The 14,423-nt window shown below is 45.9% G+C and overlaps 1 protein-coding gene across 3 annotated transcripts in view; it reads right to left on the reverse strand.

Annotated features, from left to right (window-relative positions):
* The window catches only part of NIPAL3 (NIPA like domain containing 3), a 90,545-nt gene that overhangs the window by 58,179 nt on the left and 17,943 nt on the right, over positions 1–14,423 (reverse strand). For all 3 annotated transcript variants that reach the window (XM_069223943.1, XM_069223941.1, XM_069223942.1), the window contains 2 exons: positions 6,680–6,748; positions 6,418–6,589 (listed from right to left, as the gene is read on the reverse strand). In XM_069223943.1, the coding sequence (XP_069080044.1) occupies positions 6,418–6,589; positions 6,680–6,748 (241 nt within the window). The remainder of the gene's footprint in view (positions 1–6,417; positions 6,590–6,679; positions 6,749–14,423) is intronic.

Genomic DNA, 14,423 nt, shown 5'->3' on the forward strand with positions numbered 1-14,423 from the left:
CACAAGATCCAAATTCTTCCTGTCGCAAAAACGAACCCACCTCTTCCAAGCCAAAAATATCTTCTGTGATAATTGTACAAGCAGGTATGTGTAATGTAGAAAGCGCCTGTCCTAAAAAATCCCGTCATTTGCCGGCGACTCTAGAAATTCTCTACACCATGAGATGAAGTAGACATGACTCCACTAGAGCCTGGATCTGGCCAAAAGGGTTGGTCAGAATCCCTGGAAAGAGAAGAAGGTTACTGAAAATCCCAACATCTTTCCAGAGGAATGATAACCATACTGTTGCTTCTCAAATTGAAGTAAATTTAAGTAGATAGTGTGGAAAAGCATACTGCTCAGTCCCACATCAGTCTTTCAGAAATGTATCCATTAATTGTGCTTCCGAGTCCAGCTTCCAGCTGAAGAATAACATAAGTTGCTGATTCAGGGGCGATGTTAAAAGTAGAATAGAGCAAGGCCCCCAAATCTTCATCGAGACCCAAAAGATCTGAATATACAGCTTCCGATTGCTAAGATCTTTCAGGTATCAGGAATTCCAGTCTGTTACCACTCTTGCTTGTCCCAGTAGGCACTCCAATGTCACTGACAAGGGGTCAGGAAGGCAATAGTGTCCATTGCAATCTCAGTCAGGATCTTGTAACACGTGCACCCACCTTGCAAATGTACCTGACTCTCAGGAAATTTGCCACCTTCAAGAGAATGAAGTAATTTTCTTTCAGGGGAACTCAGGGCAGGAGAACACAACTGTACACCATGTAGGGGACATTTCCGCCCCAAAAAATTCTCCCAGATCAGACTCCATCTGAGAAGTTGCTGGATCAACAAAACCGTCCAGAAAGTATATCTGCATTTCTTTAGTTCATTCCACTTTTATGTGTTACTGTGCAATCTAGAACTGACAGTGAAAGACTACCCCAGCAGCTTCAGACTCTCAACCTTCATTCCCTTCAACCACTTGAGTGATTTATTACCCGAACCACAAGCTTAGTATTAAATGGATATGGCCAGAACCTTCTGAAAGCCCACACTATGGCAAAGCACACCTTCTCAATGCTGCCATGTTCTGCTCTCTGGATGGTAATGTCCAACAAATAAAGGTCACCGGATGCCCTCTGAGGGTCATCGAGTTGAGCCAGTACTGCTCCAACTCCTTTTTTGGAGGCATACATCTGTCTAACAAAGGGTTTTCTGTAGTTAGGGGTGTTCAGAATAGGTGTGCTGGACAATGATCTCTTCAGTTCCTCAAACGTTTTTAGACACACATCAGTCAACATCACCTACTTGAGCTGCTCCAAAAGGGCCTGTACGGTCTTACAGTTAGCTACAAAGTTCCAGTAGTAACCTATGAGTCCTAAGAAGGTTCTCCCTTGAGTCTGGGTAGTGGGCATCTCCAATTCCAATACTGACTGAATCTTGGCATCCAACAGACAAATCTTTCCATTTTTGACCTGATGCCTAAGGAAGACTACAGTGGACTGCACTAACTACAACTTTGGTGGCCTTGCTGGTCACGTTTGTACCTGCATCCTGACCAACACCTTTTCAAAGTGATTGAGGCGGTCTTTCATGAACTGGTAAATGCTGTAATGTCAATCAGCTAAGTCACATTCAACCGGTCTTCTCCTGATAGAGCATAGTTTACAAGGGGCTGGAAAGTGAAAGGAGTATTTTTCTCAACCTAGGGCAATACCTGTTAGGGAATATAGTCCCTGAACCGCCAAACAGCCGCCTATGCGGCCGCAAACCCACCAGCCACATTTCAACATTCCCACTGTGCTGTAACATTGCAGCCGGCTCCTAACGGAACCGACGGCAACGTGGCGGTGCGAAAGGTGCAGCAGCACCTGTCGCGCTTTCCACTGTCTGCCAAGCAGACAGTGGAAATCGCGATGGGGCTGTGCCTGGGAGCCCCTGAACTGCCCATGCCAAATGCATGGGCAGTGCAGGGGCCCTGCGAGTCCCCTTACTGCCAGCCTTTCCATGGCCAGGCTGGCGGTAAGGGGAGTCAAAATCCCCAGGGAAGAGCTGCGATTGCGACCGCTGGGACCTCCATGGTGGAAAACCGCTGGTCCCGGTGGTGTAATATGGCATTTCGTACCTCCAGCCTGTTGGTGGTACGAACGCCACTTTAACCCTGGCGGTCAGTGACCGCCAGGGTTGAAATGAGGCCCACAGTCTTATATTTGGAACTAGACTCTAAAGTAATCTACTAATAGCCACTGGTCAGATCAAAGGTGCTCAAGTACTTTGCAGCATTCACTCACTCCACAAACTCATTATCTCTGTGGAACAGATGTGCATCTTGCTTAGTGATTTCACTGAAGACTTAGTAGTATATACAAAAGCACACATATTCAGGACTATGCTTCAACAACAAGATCACTGGTCTCACTCAAGGAATAGGAGATCTCTCAAACAACCTCCTGACCACCTTTGCTGTGTATGCATTCCTGAACTCAGTCTGACATGCAATAAGTCTTGCTTCTAGCAGACAATCTCCTGTGTAAATATCACAAACACAGACGGGTGTCAACCATGAAGCCAATGAGAACAGTTGGGAAAATTGTCCCAGTATCTCCCTACATTCTCTCAGCTGTTCATGTGTCAACTTGAGGGAAAATTGGACTCCATTCTCCAATCGACCCCTCATGTCAACATTAAGTATTATAGGAAGAGGCTCACTGTCTACCTCAACTTCATCAGACAGAGCCTTGATGTTCACTGTGTTAATTCTCAGGGGTTAAGTCTTCAGCTGGTTCACATCGAACACTGTCCTGGCACCTTGTGGCATCTGTGTCCTCCAAGTAGTTCACATCATACACATTCTGTAATACTCTATAAGGCTCACACGACTTGTCATTGAGAACCAACACTCCTGATCTTTGCGGCAAGGGCACTTTGCTGGCCAGTGACAACAGGAAGTTCCTGTGAACTAGTGGAACCACTATCCTCTTACTAGCACATGGCTCAGGATTCACTGGCTCCCTAATTAGCAGGCCCATCCACCATCCTGACATAATGTATTCCTGTCACTTTTTTTTACTGACCTGTTACTGGGCTTCCTTCCTAAGTTTGACAAGTATAGAGCACTCAACTTGTGGAATTCCTCCTTCGTAGGTCCACCAACCACTACCAACCTGTGCAAATCTGGTAGTGACCTAGATGCCAATATCTGGTCCTCTTCAGATAGGTCACTCTACTCTGCCTGGAGCAGGGGTAGTGGATGCCCTAGCCAGTGCCTTCTCAGATTCTGCCCAGATACGCTTACTACATTGTACTGGTCTTGGCAAATCAGGATGGTCCTAGATTCCTCCTGGGATTGATGTGTGGCCTGTGCTCCGGTCTCCACAGTTGACGATGCCCAAGCCTTTAGGCTTCTGGTCTTCGTGCTAAACCAGAGCAATCAAATCATTTTGCTAAAGAAAACATCCAAGACCTTACTTCTCTCTCACTCATAAATCACCCCGGCTGACTTGCCAGCAATTACCACCTCCACTCGGGCAGTCGGATACTTCACATCCTCTCCACTTGCTCCTAAGCCTGTGCCACTGGCACAATGGAGAATATCTTCAGGTTTGAGATATTTCTTATTAACCATAGTTCTATGAGCTCAAATCTGTTGGGATAGGAAGCTTCCTCCCTTTAATGCTAGTTTCTAACACAAAACTCACTGTATTTGGAGGCAAGTGCTTCAAGGCACCTGGATCCCACTCCCAGATGTCCAAAGCAACTGGGATAAGTGAAAAAGAGCCATCTGAGGTCCCCTCAACCACAATCAACACAGTAGCTATGAAAAATGCAGCTGGTAAAGGGACTTTTACATGACAATCTCGTGTAATGCCCCTTCTTGTGATAGTTGACACGTCATCACCATGGATCCTTCCCGTCTCTCATTCTCCTTGCACTGTTCCTGATTCTGAACTCAATTCCCTCTCCATATCTGTTCTCTTCTTGGAACCTTGGGAATTGTTGTGGTCTTTACCCTCTAGTTTGGACCCAGCTTGTTAAGAGTACATTTCTTCCTCTGGCTTATGCTCTTGCTCATCTAGCCTCTAATAATCCTTGTAGCTAACCACTTGCTAAACACTTCTGCAAGTTTTTCTGGACCCCACCCCGTCTGATGTGACAGATATTGCCCAAGTGGGATAAAACACTCCTCCACGAGTGTCTCGTTACCATTAAACTGGTTAAGGGAATGAAAATGCCCAGCCTCCATTACTGTCATCCACTAATTCCATCCTACTATGGCTCTACAAACTGGGTAACACACAACAGTTTCAGCACTTGGCTCACAGTGGTAACGATGGTGAAGCGTCAGAGGCATTCCAGGGGGGTAATGTGCAAGTGCATCAAGTTAACCACTCAACAACTAACCAGAAGCTCAGTAACATTGTCCAACCAAGCGCTTGTCTTTTTTATAAAATAAAATAAAAAAGTACTTTGATACACTTGAAAAAAAAATACTAAGCACCACAAAATGAAGCTAAAAATAATCACTGGCATATCCCACTGTACCCAGGGTTCAAAGTGCCCCCTGCTACCTCTCTTCTTCCTCCATCACAAGATATAATTTGAGTGGTAGATTTCAGGCACATGTGTAGTGCTACCCTTTTGTGGCGCAGTCTGCTAGGGTACCCTTTAGGACAGTGCCACAGGCTAGTTAGGTGCCACCAATTATCCACTTCTGTGAGAGAGCTAACGCTCCGGTCCAGGAGAACACAAGTCACTCTCATGAGTCTCTGGTGGATAGATGCTCAGCTCCAGGGTCAGCCCCTTCTGTTCCCCTCAATCTTATATGAATTCCAGATCTGTAGGGTCAATTCTCTGATGATGTCTGACACTATGGAATTACAGCTTATGGACTGTTGGACATACATCACTAGAAAGGTAACAAATACATATTCAAATCCAATTTTGTTTAAAGAATTTCATAGCCCAGGTTCCAGCACAAAAAGGCATATGTATTCACTGCAAGCTGCTTGATAAAAACGGACATATTATTGGTGCTACCCCATAACACAATATCTCACTGTTCTGACACATTTCCTAATGCGTCATTGCATGTGTGAACACAATAACCAGCTTTCACCTCAAGCTGTCCAACTAGAGAGGAAAGCTAGTACCCTTTACTCTATGGGAATAAGCTCTGACTAGAGCAGAGGCCACCATCCTGCTCTTACTTCTTGAATTCTTTCCACGTTATAGGTCACAGAGGAAGCTCTTCAAAAAAGGTGATAAATCTTGAAAGCGAGGTCTACAAAGTAAAAACAAATGTGCTCCGATTAGAAGAACAAAGATTTCCTGTTTAAATGATAGAGCCTTGAGGAAACAAAACCCTACTGGGTGTAAAGGTCCCTCCAAGCTGAAGTAGGCACCACTTTACACAATGATTTGTCCTGCTAAGTCTCATGCAAGTTACATCTGCTCAGGATGCTTGCTTTGTAGGTAGAAGAAAATGAAGAGTTCTAGTCTTCAAGTATTCTTGTAAGTGGCATACAAGGCACAGTTATTGAATGAAGAGCTTTTATAGTATCTTTCATTTTTTTATTGCTGGGACTGCTTTATTATTTTTAACATTTATTTAAATTGATTTGTCTCTGTTTATGCTTGCTTGAAAAATACAAAAAATGAAAGACATTATAATAATATGTCTTGAATACAGTAGACTATAATTGTGAAGCTCTATCACATAACTAATAACTTTCTTATAAAAAAACTTTGAATATTGATGGGGGGTTGTCATCCACGCAGGTCACAAAAACTGCAGCTGTGAAACTGAACATCTACAACATTTTGTTTCCAAACAACTAGCATACTGAAAATAGATTTGTTCTGGCTTCTTTACTTAAATTATGCCCTCACATTTCTGCATCATTTGAATATTAATTGAGACAATTCCACCACTGAGAATCAATTTACCAAATTTAGAGCATCAGATGTTATAGTTATATGAACACTGACATGGTGCAGGAGTAATTTAGAGAAATTTGCCTGTGAAGATTTAGTCTCACAAGCTATTTTGCCTACTCATGGACAACAAGAATATGACTTGATGCCATGCCGTGGTTCCCCTATGAGTGTCCCATTAGCATAGTTGAGACTGTAAAGTAACTTAACCAATAACATTGGAATTGCTTTCTTCAGTTGACAAGCACAACTGCCATTTTGCGTTTAATACACCTATTAACACAAAACATATGGAAGGAAACCATGGGAAGCTCTGTGTCACTCTAAAGAATCACACAGGAAAACCACTCTCAAATATGGTGCATGGAGGCGGGATTGTGTTATAAAGTGGGCTTATGAACAAAACAGATCATTGAATAAGGAGAAGGCAAAACACCATACACCATATCTCCTATTATTAAACTTTAGGACAATGTGTGATGCATGCTATAAGTGCAGTAAACTTACCTATAGCAGACACAGCACTTAGAGGCACAATGAGTGAGAGTGGAGCAAAGGCATAGGATGAAAATACCGCCAGCTCTCCCAACAGCAGCAGGAACAGACCGAGCCACCATATCTTCGTCGTGAAATATGCCTGCGCATCTTTGGTCCCAGCAAGTCGAATATGACTGTACTTCTACCAACACAGACAAGATGATGTTGATTAACTTTGAAGGTTTTCTAATGATTAAGTGGAACAGAATGCAAAAGTTGTAATCACACATACCTGTATATTGAGTGCAATACTGATAACAAGATGTCCAAAGATTGCCAATAGCGAACCTATCAAGTTTTCCTGCGTACAAAAACAAGAAGAGTTGTTATTTCTGTGCCAAAGTTTGCTTATGATTTAGGTTACAGGCTCAAACGTGCAAGCATCAAAGATTTGTCTGAATGTCTAGCTGCAAGAGGCTTTATCTTCCTCAAAAAGGATAATGATTTTGTAATACGAAGGCGAAAGAAAAAAGCACTATATCACATGACAGGAAGCTCTAAAAGGTCAGCTCCTAATGTAACAGAAGTCATCAAACGCAGAACCCACTGCCTCACACGTTTCCGGATACAACCACAGTAAACACATAACTGTACTAAGGCTGATCAAGACCTACTCACTTTGCCAATGCAGGCTTACTCTCCTATGTGTTCCTTTCCATCTGCGTTCATTAGTCTTTTCAAGACACCTTGGATTATTTATCAAACTTTGGGTTATTTGCCCTTTTGAGCATCAAAGACAGAGAGACACACAATTCATAAAACATTTTTGTTTAAAGTGAAAGTAACGTTCCTGGTTGAGCCCCCGCCCGGAGCCCTCCAAACGCTACAGTGTGATATTACCTACTTCATTTGGGCCGGTGGAAGACCTAGAATGGCCAGACACCTAACCTGTCATCACCCACGGAAGGGCAGACTGGGTAATCCTGACCTTCAGCAATACTATAGGGCAGCCCAACTCCGACACTTGTTAGAGTGGTCCTGGCCAGAGTCCGATAGGCGATGACTCTTCATGGACAGAGCAGTCGCAGGGACCACCCTTTGAACGATTCCTTTCCTTCCGCGTTGCCATAGACCATGGGGGTTGTACTCCTCCCCCATCACCTGAGCAACAATGAAGGCATGGGACCAAGTGCCCCAACTAAGGGCCTTACTACCTTTCCGTCCCCTCTAACCCCCATAGTGGGGTACCCGGAGTTCACGCTGAGCCGGAGTCAGGATTCCTACAGGTTCTGGTTCACCCCACAATGTCGCTCCATCACGACTCCTGTTCGACTGAGAGGGCATATTGTCCTTTGATTGCTTAAGGAAGGCACATTCACTACCTAAGACCGAGAGAATGCGCTATCTCCAGATACGGCACTGGGTGATGAACCCCATGATGCGTGAGGGAGCTCCTCAACCCCTCCTGAAGTTTGTGAGAGATGGTTACTGATTTAGACAACAGATAAACACATAATCTCGGACCTTTATGATTTGATACAGAAGGCAGCCCCGCAGCTTAGAATCCAGAGCCAGAAGAGATGGGAAACAGAACTGGGGAGACAATTCACACCTGTGGAGTGGGAGGTGATTTACTATAGGGCCAGACACACGGTGCATAGTATGGCAGGCATTGAGACTGCAGTGAAAATAGCCACGTATTGGTACCTCACTCTGGCCCGGCTCCATAGGAGCGACAGCTCGCATTCACCTCTGTGTTGAAAGGGTTGTCAGAGACCCAGGTACGCTGACACACATCCTCTGGGAATGTCCAAAGCTGGCCACATGCTGGGGGGGGGGGGTATTCTGGACAATATTGATCGTCACACGACCACACAACTTCCGAGATTCCCGGTCTACATCTTCTGGGCCTGCCGAACCCCTTGATATTGCCACTCAAATCACTAAAAGGACACCAGATTAGCCTCACACTTGGCGCTGCACTTCAGAACATCTTAACACGCTGGGGCTCCCCACAAATCCCAACACAGCTGGGCTGGCTACATCGGCTATGGCAGATTCTGGAGATGGAACGGCTCACTCTTACTCTGCAGGCACGGGACCACTCATATAGAGAACTATGGCACCCCTTTCTGACTTTACTCACTGGGGAATTCCGAGAGCTGATCTGCCCTAAATACCTGAGACTCCTGCGTCTCACAGAAGGCGACAGTCCACAGAGCAAAAAGAGATAAGGGGACACAATAATAGTATTGCATGCACTCTCCCATGTTTGTGGGTCATAGAGGCACCTGAGGAGGGGGGGGGGATTGTAGGATAGGGGAGGGGCTTGGGGGAGGGAGTTATTGGCCGTGGGCTGTTTTCCTCCTCTGTTTCTTTACCTGTTAGAGGGGGGGGGATTCTGCCCTTGTTTATATTGGCTGTTAAAACTCAGTAAAGAAATTTGAACCATAAAGTGAAAGTAACCAAAATTCAAGAAAATAAGGCATGATATAAACACAGCAGTAAAATAAGTTGATCAAGTTAGAAATCTTCGTCTCTTTAGACGTAAAACGATACAAAACGCGTGTTATCTAATCTCTGAATTCACAAGCATATGGAGCACTTGCTAAATAAATGCGTTACAAGTTCAGAGTAAATGTAAGATGAGAGATTATGGGTTGAATAGTGACATATAAAGACCTCTCACCATACTGAAAGGACTGTCAGAAAAGTGAAAAAATAGTGCTTCCAAGAGACATGGCTTCTAAGGAAATTCCACTACCACACAGTGATTACTTTTTCACATTTGGGGCTTATATGCTGTCACTCCATAACGATCAGACAACGTGGCACAGTATTGGAACGGAACGGACACATCTGGAGAGCCTGGTGCCCAGACCTGAGGAATCAAGCAAGTCTGGAAGCCACCAAAAGAAGCTAGACGATAAGCCTCTTCAAAGGGGCTTTTACTGAACACCATAACAGCAAATGGATTACCTGCTTTCAAGAGTGACCTGTCCCCTTTCCACTCCCTTTAGCATAGCAGAGACCCCAGTTATGGACTTCACTGAAGATATGCATGAATGTGCCTCCTAAATGACAAGGGGCATCTTCCATCTTTTGGATGGTAGTACAGGCCCCACAAGACTAAATACTTGTCAGCGCTACTTGGTAGTGCTATGAAGCGGATGGAATTTAACAATATACAAAATATACATAAATGAAGCAAGAATTAGTCAGGCCAATAGGTCTCGTCTATAAAAAGTTAATGCCAATATATTTTTTCGCTTTGGCAATGCTGGTTTGAGTACTGAACCTACGCACTTAATTTCTTATATTTATTTTTCAGAACATAAGGTCGGAAATACCTAACTGGCTGCAGGTATCAAGACAGATGCACTGCGATGTGAGCACATAGTAACCATATTGTAAAAAAAAATTCGTTTAAGTTTTCCATTCTAAGTTGATCACCATATGTGTGCGTGTGTGTGAGGCACTGGAGGCCATTTGGACTCATTTTTTTTTTTTAACCAATCCAACTTGCCACGTCAAAATAAAAAGTAAGAAAGAAATTAAAGCCATGGGTGCGAGCTACTTTTTAAAAGTGCTCAAATCTGGGAAATGCCATGAGAGGATATCAACGCTGATGGACAGCCCTGACAACAAAAAGGCAAAAAACAGCTTAATGAAAGTAGCCAGAAGCAGAAAGAAACTTTCCAAAGGTGTCTTTTCGTATCTCTACGTACGCGTATGTGGTGTGACAACTAGAGACCTCGTCAAACAGCTAAAGCCGACTCCAGGGGAGACCTAAAACTGCAGGTTTATCTTCACATTTTACTGAATTGGACAGCATTAAAAGATAGGTCGTTATCACACCAGTAACGGGGTGCAGTTTTGACACCAAGAAATAGGGTATTCACAGTCCGGTCCCTTTTAGCGAAAGTCAATTAATAACTCACACAGCGCGAATTGAAGCAAAGTCTTAGATAAGGACCCGGTACCTCAAACAGGCGGTGCGGCCAACAGAACGCTACCTCAGCTTTGACGAGAGCCTGTTGATAATTCCACCCCATTTGTCTCTGGCTTGCAATGTTACAAATGTATGCCAATACACAAACATATGTGACACGATGGTGTGTTGTGCATTTCGGGAAGCATCACGTATGGTTAAGCATTCATAGTATGGAGCGCACACTCGATGCTATTTAGAGCGTTAGCACATTCTAAACATCCAATATCAATAAGAAAACGGCACAGCTCAGTATCCCTTTATTTCCTACGTGAACAAGTCTCACGAGTAGTGATCGTTAGGCACCACTACGCAATTGAACAAAAAGTAATGCCCAGTAAATAACTGTGATGCAAACTCATGAAATGCTTTTCTGAATGAATGGAAGGAAAAATTAAAGCGGTCAAAAAAAAAGTCTTCAACTGGACACTCTAAGTCTATGGCACCCCGTTTTGTCTAAGTCAAGTTACAAAGTGGTTCTGAACACACAATATTCCCAGGCTGAAAAGGAGGGTTTCAAAGAAATTTCAGGAAATTAGCAAAATGAAGTAAAAATAGCTCCCTCGCTCGTAATCTGCTCGAGGAAGGGTGGTAAATACCTTCAGCCTCCAGCAAAAGTTATGGAAGTGTACACTTTGGAGGCCGGATCGTGAATGTGTAAAGTGATTGTGAACACTGGTGCGCACCTGCCGAGCATATTAATCGAAACAAGTGTGAGAGTGCTGCGGCAAGCATAAGGTACCAAATTCCATTTTACCCAAGAAAAACTGAAAGCAAAAGGCACTCTTTCAAAATACATCAAGGGTGGTATTGAGCACAGGCTAATACATGTAAAACTCCAACCGCATTTCCTTGATTAAAAGGAGAAAATTAGTATTACATATCCAATCTCATACCTAAGCAATCAAGTCAGGTATTTTTACACTCTCAAACTCCTGAAACTGGCGTTGTTTTACCTCTAAATAAATTCGAAAGACAGAAACATTAGGAGCCATATGTACGAACACTTTTTCCTATAGACACAGAATGGGTAAAAACCTTTGCTACATCTGGCCCTAGATTTCTTAGCAGAGTAGATGAGCCAATCCTCAAAAACAAACACCCAAATGGCAGGTGTGCAAAACTCCTCGGGCAGCAAGCAGTGAGTTCCTCACACCACAAGAAGAGCTCATGGAAAACATATAACGTTTCAGGCATCTCTGAACAAATATTAGGTAGGACTAAGAAAATAAACTAAGATAACAATCCGCAAAACGTTCCAGGTAGCAAACGCGGAAGTCTAGTGCTGAAGCTGGAATACAGCTCGAGGACACGTCACCAAGCAGTTCTGGCGTCAGGTAAAGCTAAACAGCCCGTTTCAATCCTTCTCAAGGCCCACCCCCACCAGCTCACTTTCACCTGCCCAGGCTACCATTAGTCCACTGCAACCCCTGTCCAGAACATGACCAACTCAAGCCTAATATTTGACTCGGACTTCACACCCCAAAATAGCAACTCTGTGGGTTGCTGGATTGCGTTTGCTACAATGCCTACAGACCATTGCTGAAGTGCAAGCAGTGTTGTTTTTCAAACTCAACTAGAGCATTAACAGAGGTGACACCAAAAAAGGGAACTCTCCAATCACCTTGGCTCATGTTTGCTCTCCAAAAATAATCACTGGCAAAGCCAACAGTCCTTGCCTATGGGAGAGATACTGGCTTTGCCAATCAGGTGTGGCTGGACAATGGGAGGCAAAAGAGCAGCACAAACCTCGCCCCCCCCCCCCAAAAAAAAAGATATGAAGCAGAAAGCGCTGGCCGTGTCATATCATTTCTTTACTATTATGGCGATGGAGGGGGGCAACACAGACGAAGTTGGTGGGAGCGGAATAAGAAACGCAGACGGTGGGGTGAAAGTGGAATAAGTTACATAGACTCAATAAGCTACACAGACAGGATGGATATGGATAAAGCAACACAAGGAGTTTGGGTGGGGAAGAAGAAACACAAATTGGGAGGGTGTGCCGGGAAGAAGCAACACAGATGTGGAGGGAGGGACGGATGATAAGAAGCAACACTGATAGGGAAGGTGGGCCAGGAAGAAGCATCGAGACGGGGTGGGCAGGGAAGAAGCAATACAGACTGGGAGGGTTGGCTGGGAAGATGCAATACAGATGTGAAGAAGCAACATGGATGAGAGATGAGAGGCGAAGAAGGAATAGGGACTGTGGGGGGAGGGGAAGAAGCAACACAGATGTGAAGATGAGGAGGAGAAGCAACACAGACCGGGTGGCTGGGAGGGGACGAAGCAACACAGACCGGGTGGCTGGGAGGGGATGAAGCAACATAGACCGGGTGGCTGGGAGGGGAAGAAGCAACCGGGTGGGTGGGTGGTAGGGGAGGGGACGAAGCAACCGGGTGGGTGGGAGGGGAGGGGACGAAGCAACCGGGTGGGTGGGAGGGGAGGGGACAAAGCAACCGGGTGGGTGGGAGGGGAGGGGACAAAGCAACCGGGTGGGTGGGAGGGGAGGGGACAAAGCAACCGGGTGGGTGGGAGGGGAGGGGACAAAGCAACCGGGTGGGTGGGAGGGGAGGGGACAAAGCAACCGGGTGGGTGGGAGGGGAGGGGACAAAGCAACCGGGTGGGTGGGAGGGGAGGGGACAAAGCAACCGGGTGGGTGGGAGGGGAGGGGAGGGGACGAAGCAACCGGGTGGGTGGGTGGGAGGGGACGAAGCAACCGGGTGGGTGGGTGGTATGGGGACGAAGCAACAGGGTGGGTGGGTGGTATGGGGACGAAGCAACAGGGTGGGTGGGTGGTATGGGGACGAAGCAACAGGGTGGGTGGGTGGTATGGGGACGAAGCAACAGGGTGCGTGGGTGGGAGGGGACGAAGCAACAGGGTGGGGGGTGGGAGGGGACGAAGCAACAGGGTGGGTGGGTGGGAGGGGACGAAGCAACAGGGTGGGTGGGTGGGAGGGGACGAAGCAACAGGGTGGGTGGGTGGGAGGGGACGAAGCAACAGGGTGGGTGGGTGGGAGGGGACGAAGCAACAGAGACCAGGTGGGTGGGAGGGGGAAGAAGCAACACAGACCGGGTGGGTGGGAGGGGGAAGAAGCAAAACAGACCGGGTGGGTGGGAGGGGGAAGAAGCAACACAGACCGAGTGGGTGGGAGGGGAAGAAGCAACACAGACCGGGCGGATGGGAGGGGATGAAGCAACACAGACTGGGTAGGTGGGAGGGCAAGAAGCAACACATACCGGGCGGATGGGAGGGCAAGAAGCAACACGTACCGGGTGGGTTGGGGGTAAGGAGCAACACAGACAGGGTGGGTGGGAGAACAGGAAGCAACACAGACCGGGTAGGTGGGAGGGCAAGAAACAACACGTACCGGGTGGGTTGGGGGTAAGGAGCAACACGGACAGGGTGGGTGGGAGGACAAGAAGCAACAAAGACCGGGTAGGTGGGAGGGCAAGAAGCAGCAAGACCGGGTGGGTTGGAGGGCAAGAAGCAACACGGAAAGGGTGGGTATATGGGAGGTGTAGGAAGTTGGCTCTGTATATACTATTTCAAAGTAAGAAATAGTGTGCACAGAGTCCAAGGGTTCCTAGTGGCAAAATTAGATAACTCTAATGCTCTATTTTGTGGTAGTCTGGTCGAGCAGTAGGCTTATCAGAGGGTAGTGTTAAGCATTTGTTGTACACACACTCAAAGACTTAATCCAGGCCAATAGGTTTTTATATAGAAAAATATATTTTCTTAGTTTATTTGAAGAACCACAGGTTCAAGATGTGCAGTAAACACTTTAAATGCAAGGTACTTCACTTAGATACTTTAGGAACTTTGAAGAAAAGCAATATCATATACAGTCTTTGTAAAAATGGCAATAAGCTATTTTCAAAGTGGACACAGTGCAAAAATCAACAGTTCCTGGGGGAGGTAAGTAAAGGTTAGATTAGGAGGTAAGTAAAACACAAGTAGGCACACAGAACACACCTTCAGAGGCACAGGGGTGGCCAGGTGCAGTGTGCAAAGCAGGCGTCGGGTTTTGTATTGTTTCAATGGAGG

Source organism: Pleurodeles waltl, chromosome 3_1, assembly GCF_031143425.1.
Source record: "Pleurodeles waltl isolate 20211129_DDA chromosome 3_1, aPleWal1.hap1.20221129, whole genome shotgun sequence".
Taxonomy (NCBI): Eukaryota; Metazoa; Chordata; class Amphibia; order Caudata; family Salamandridae; genus Pleurodeles; species Pleurodeles waltl.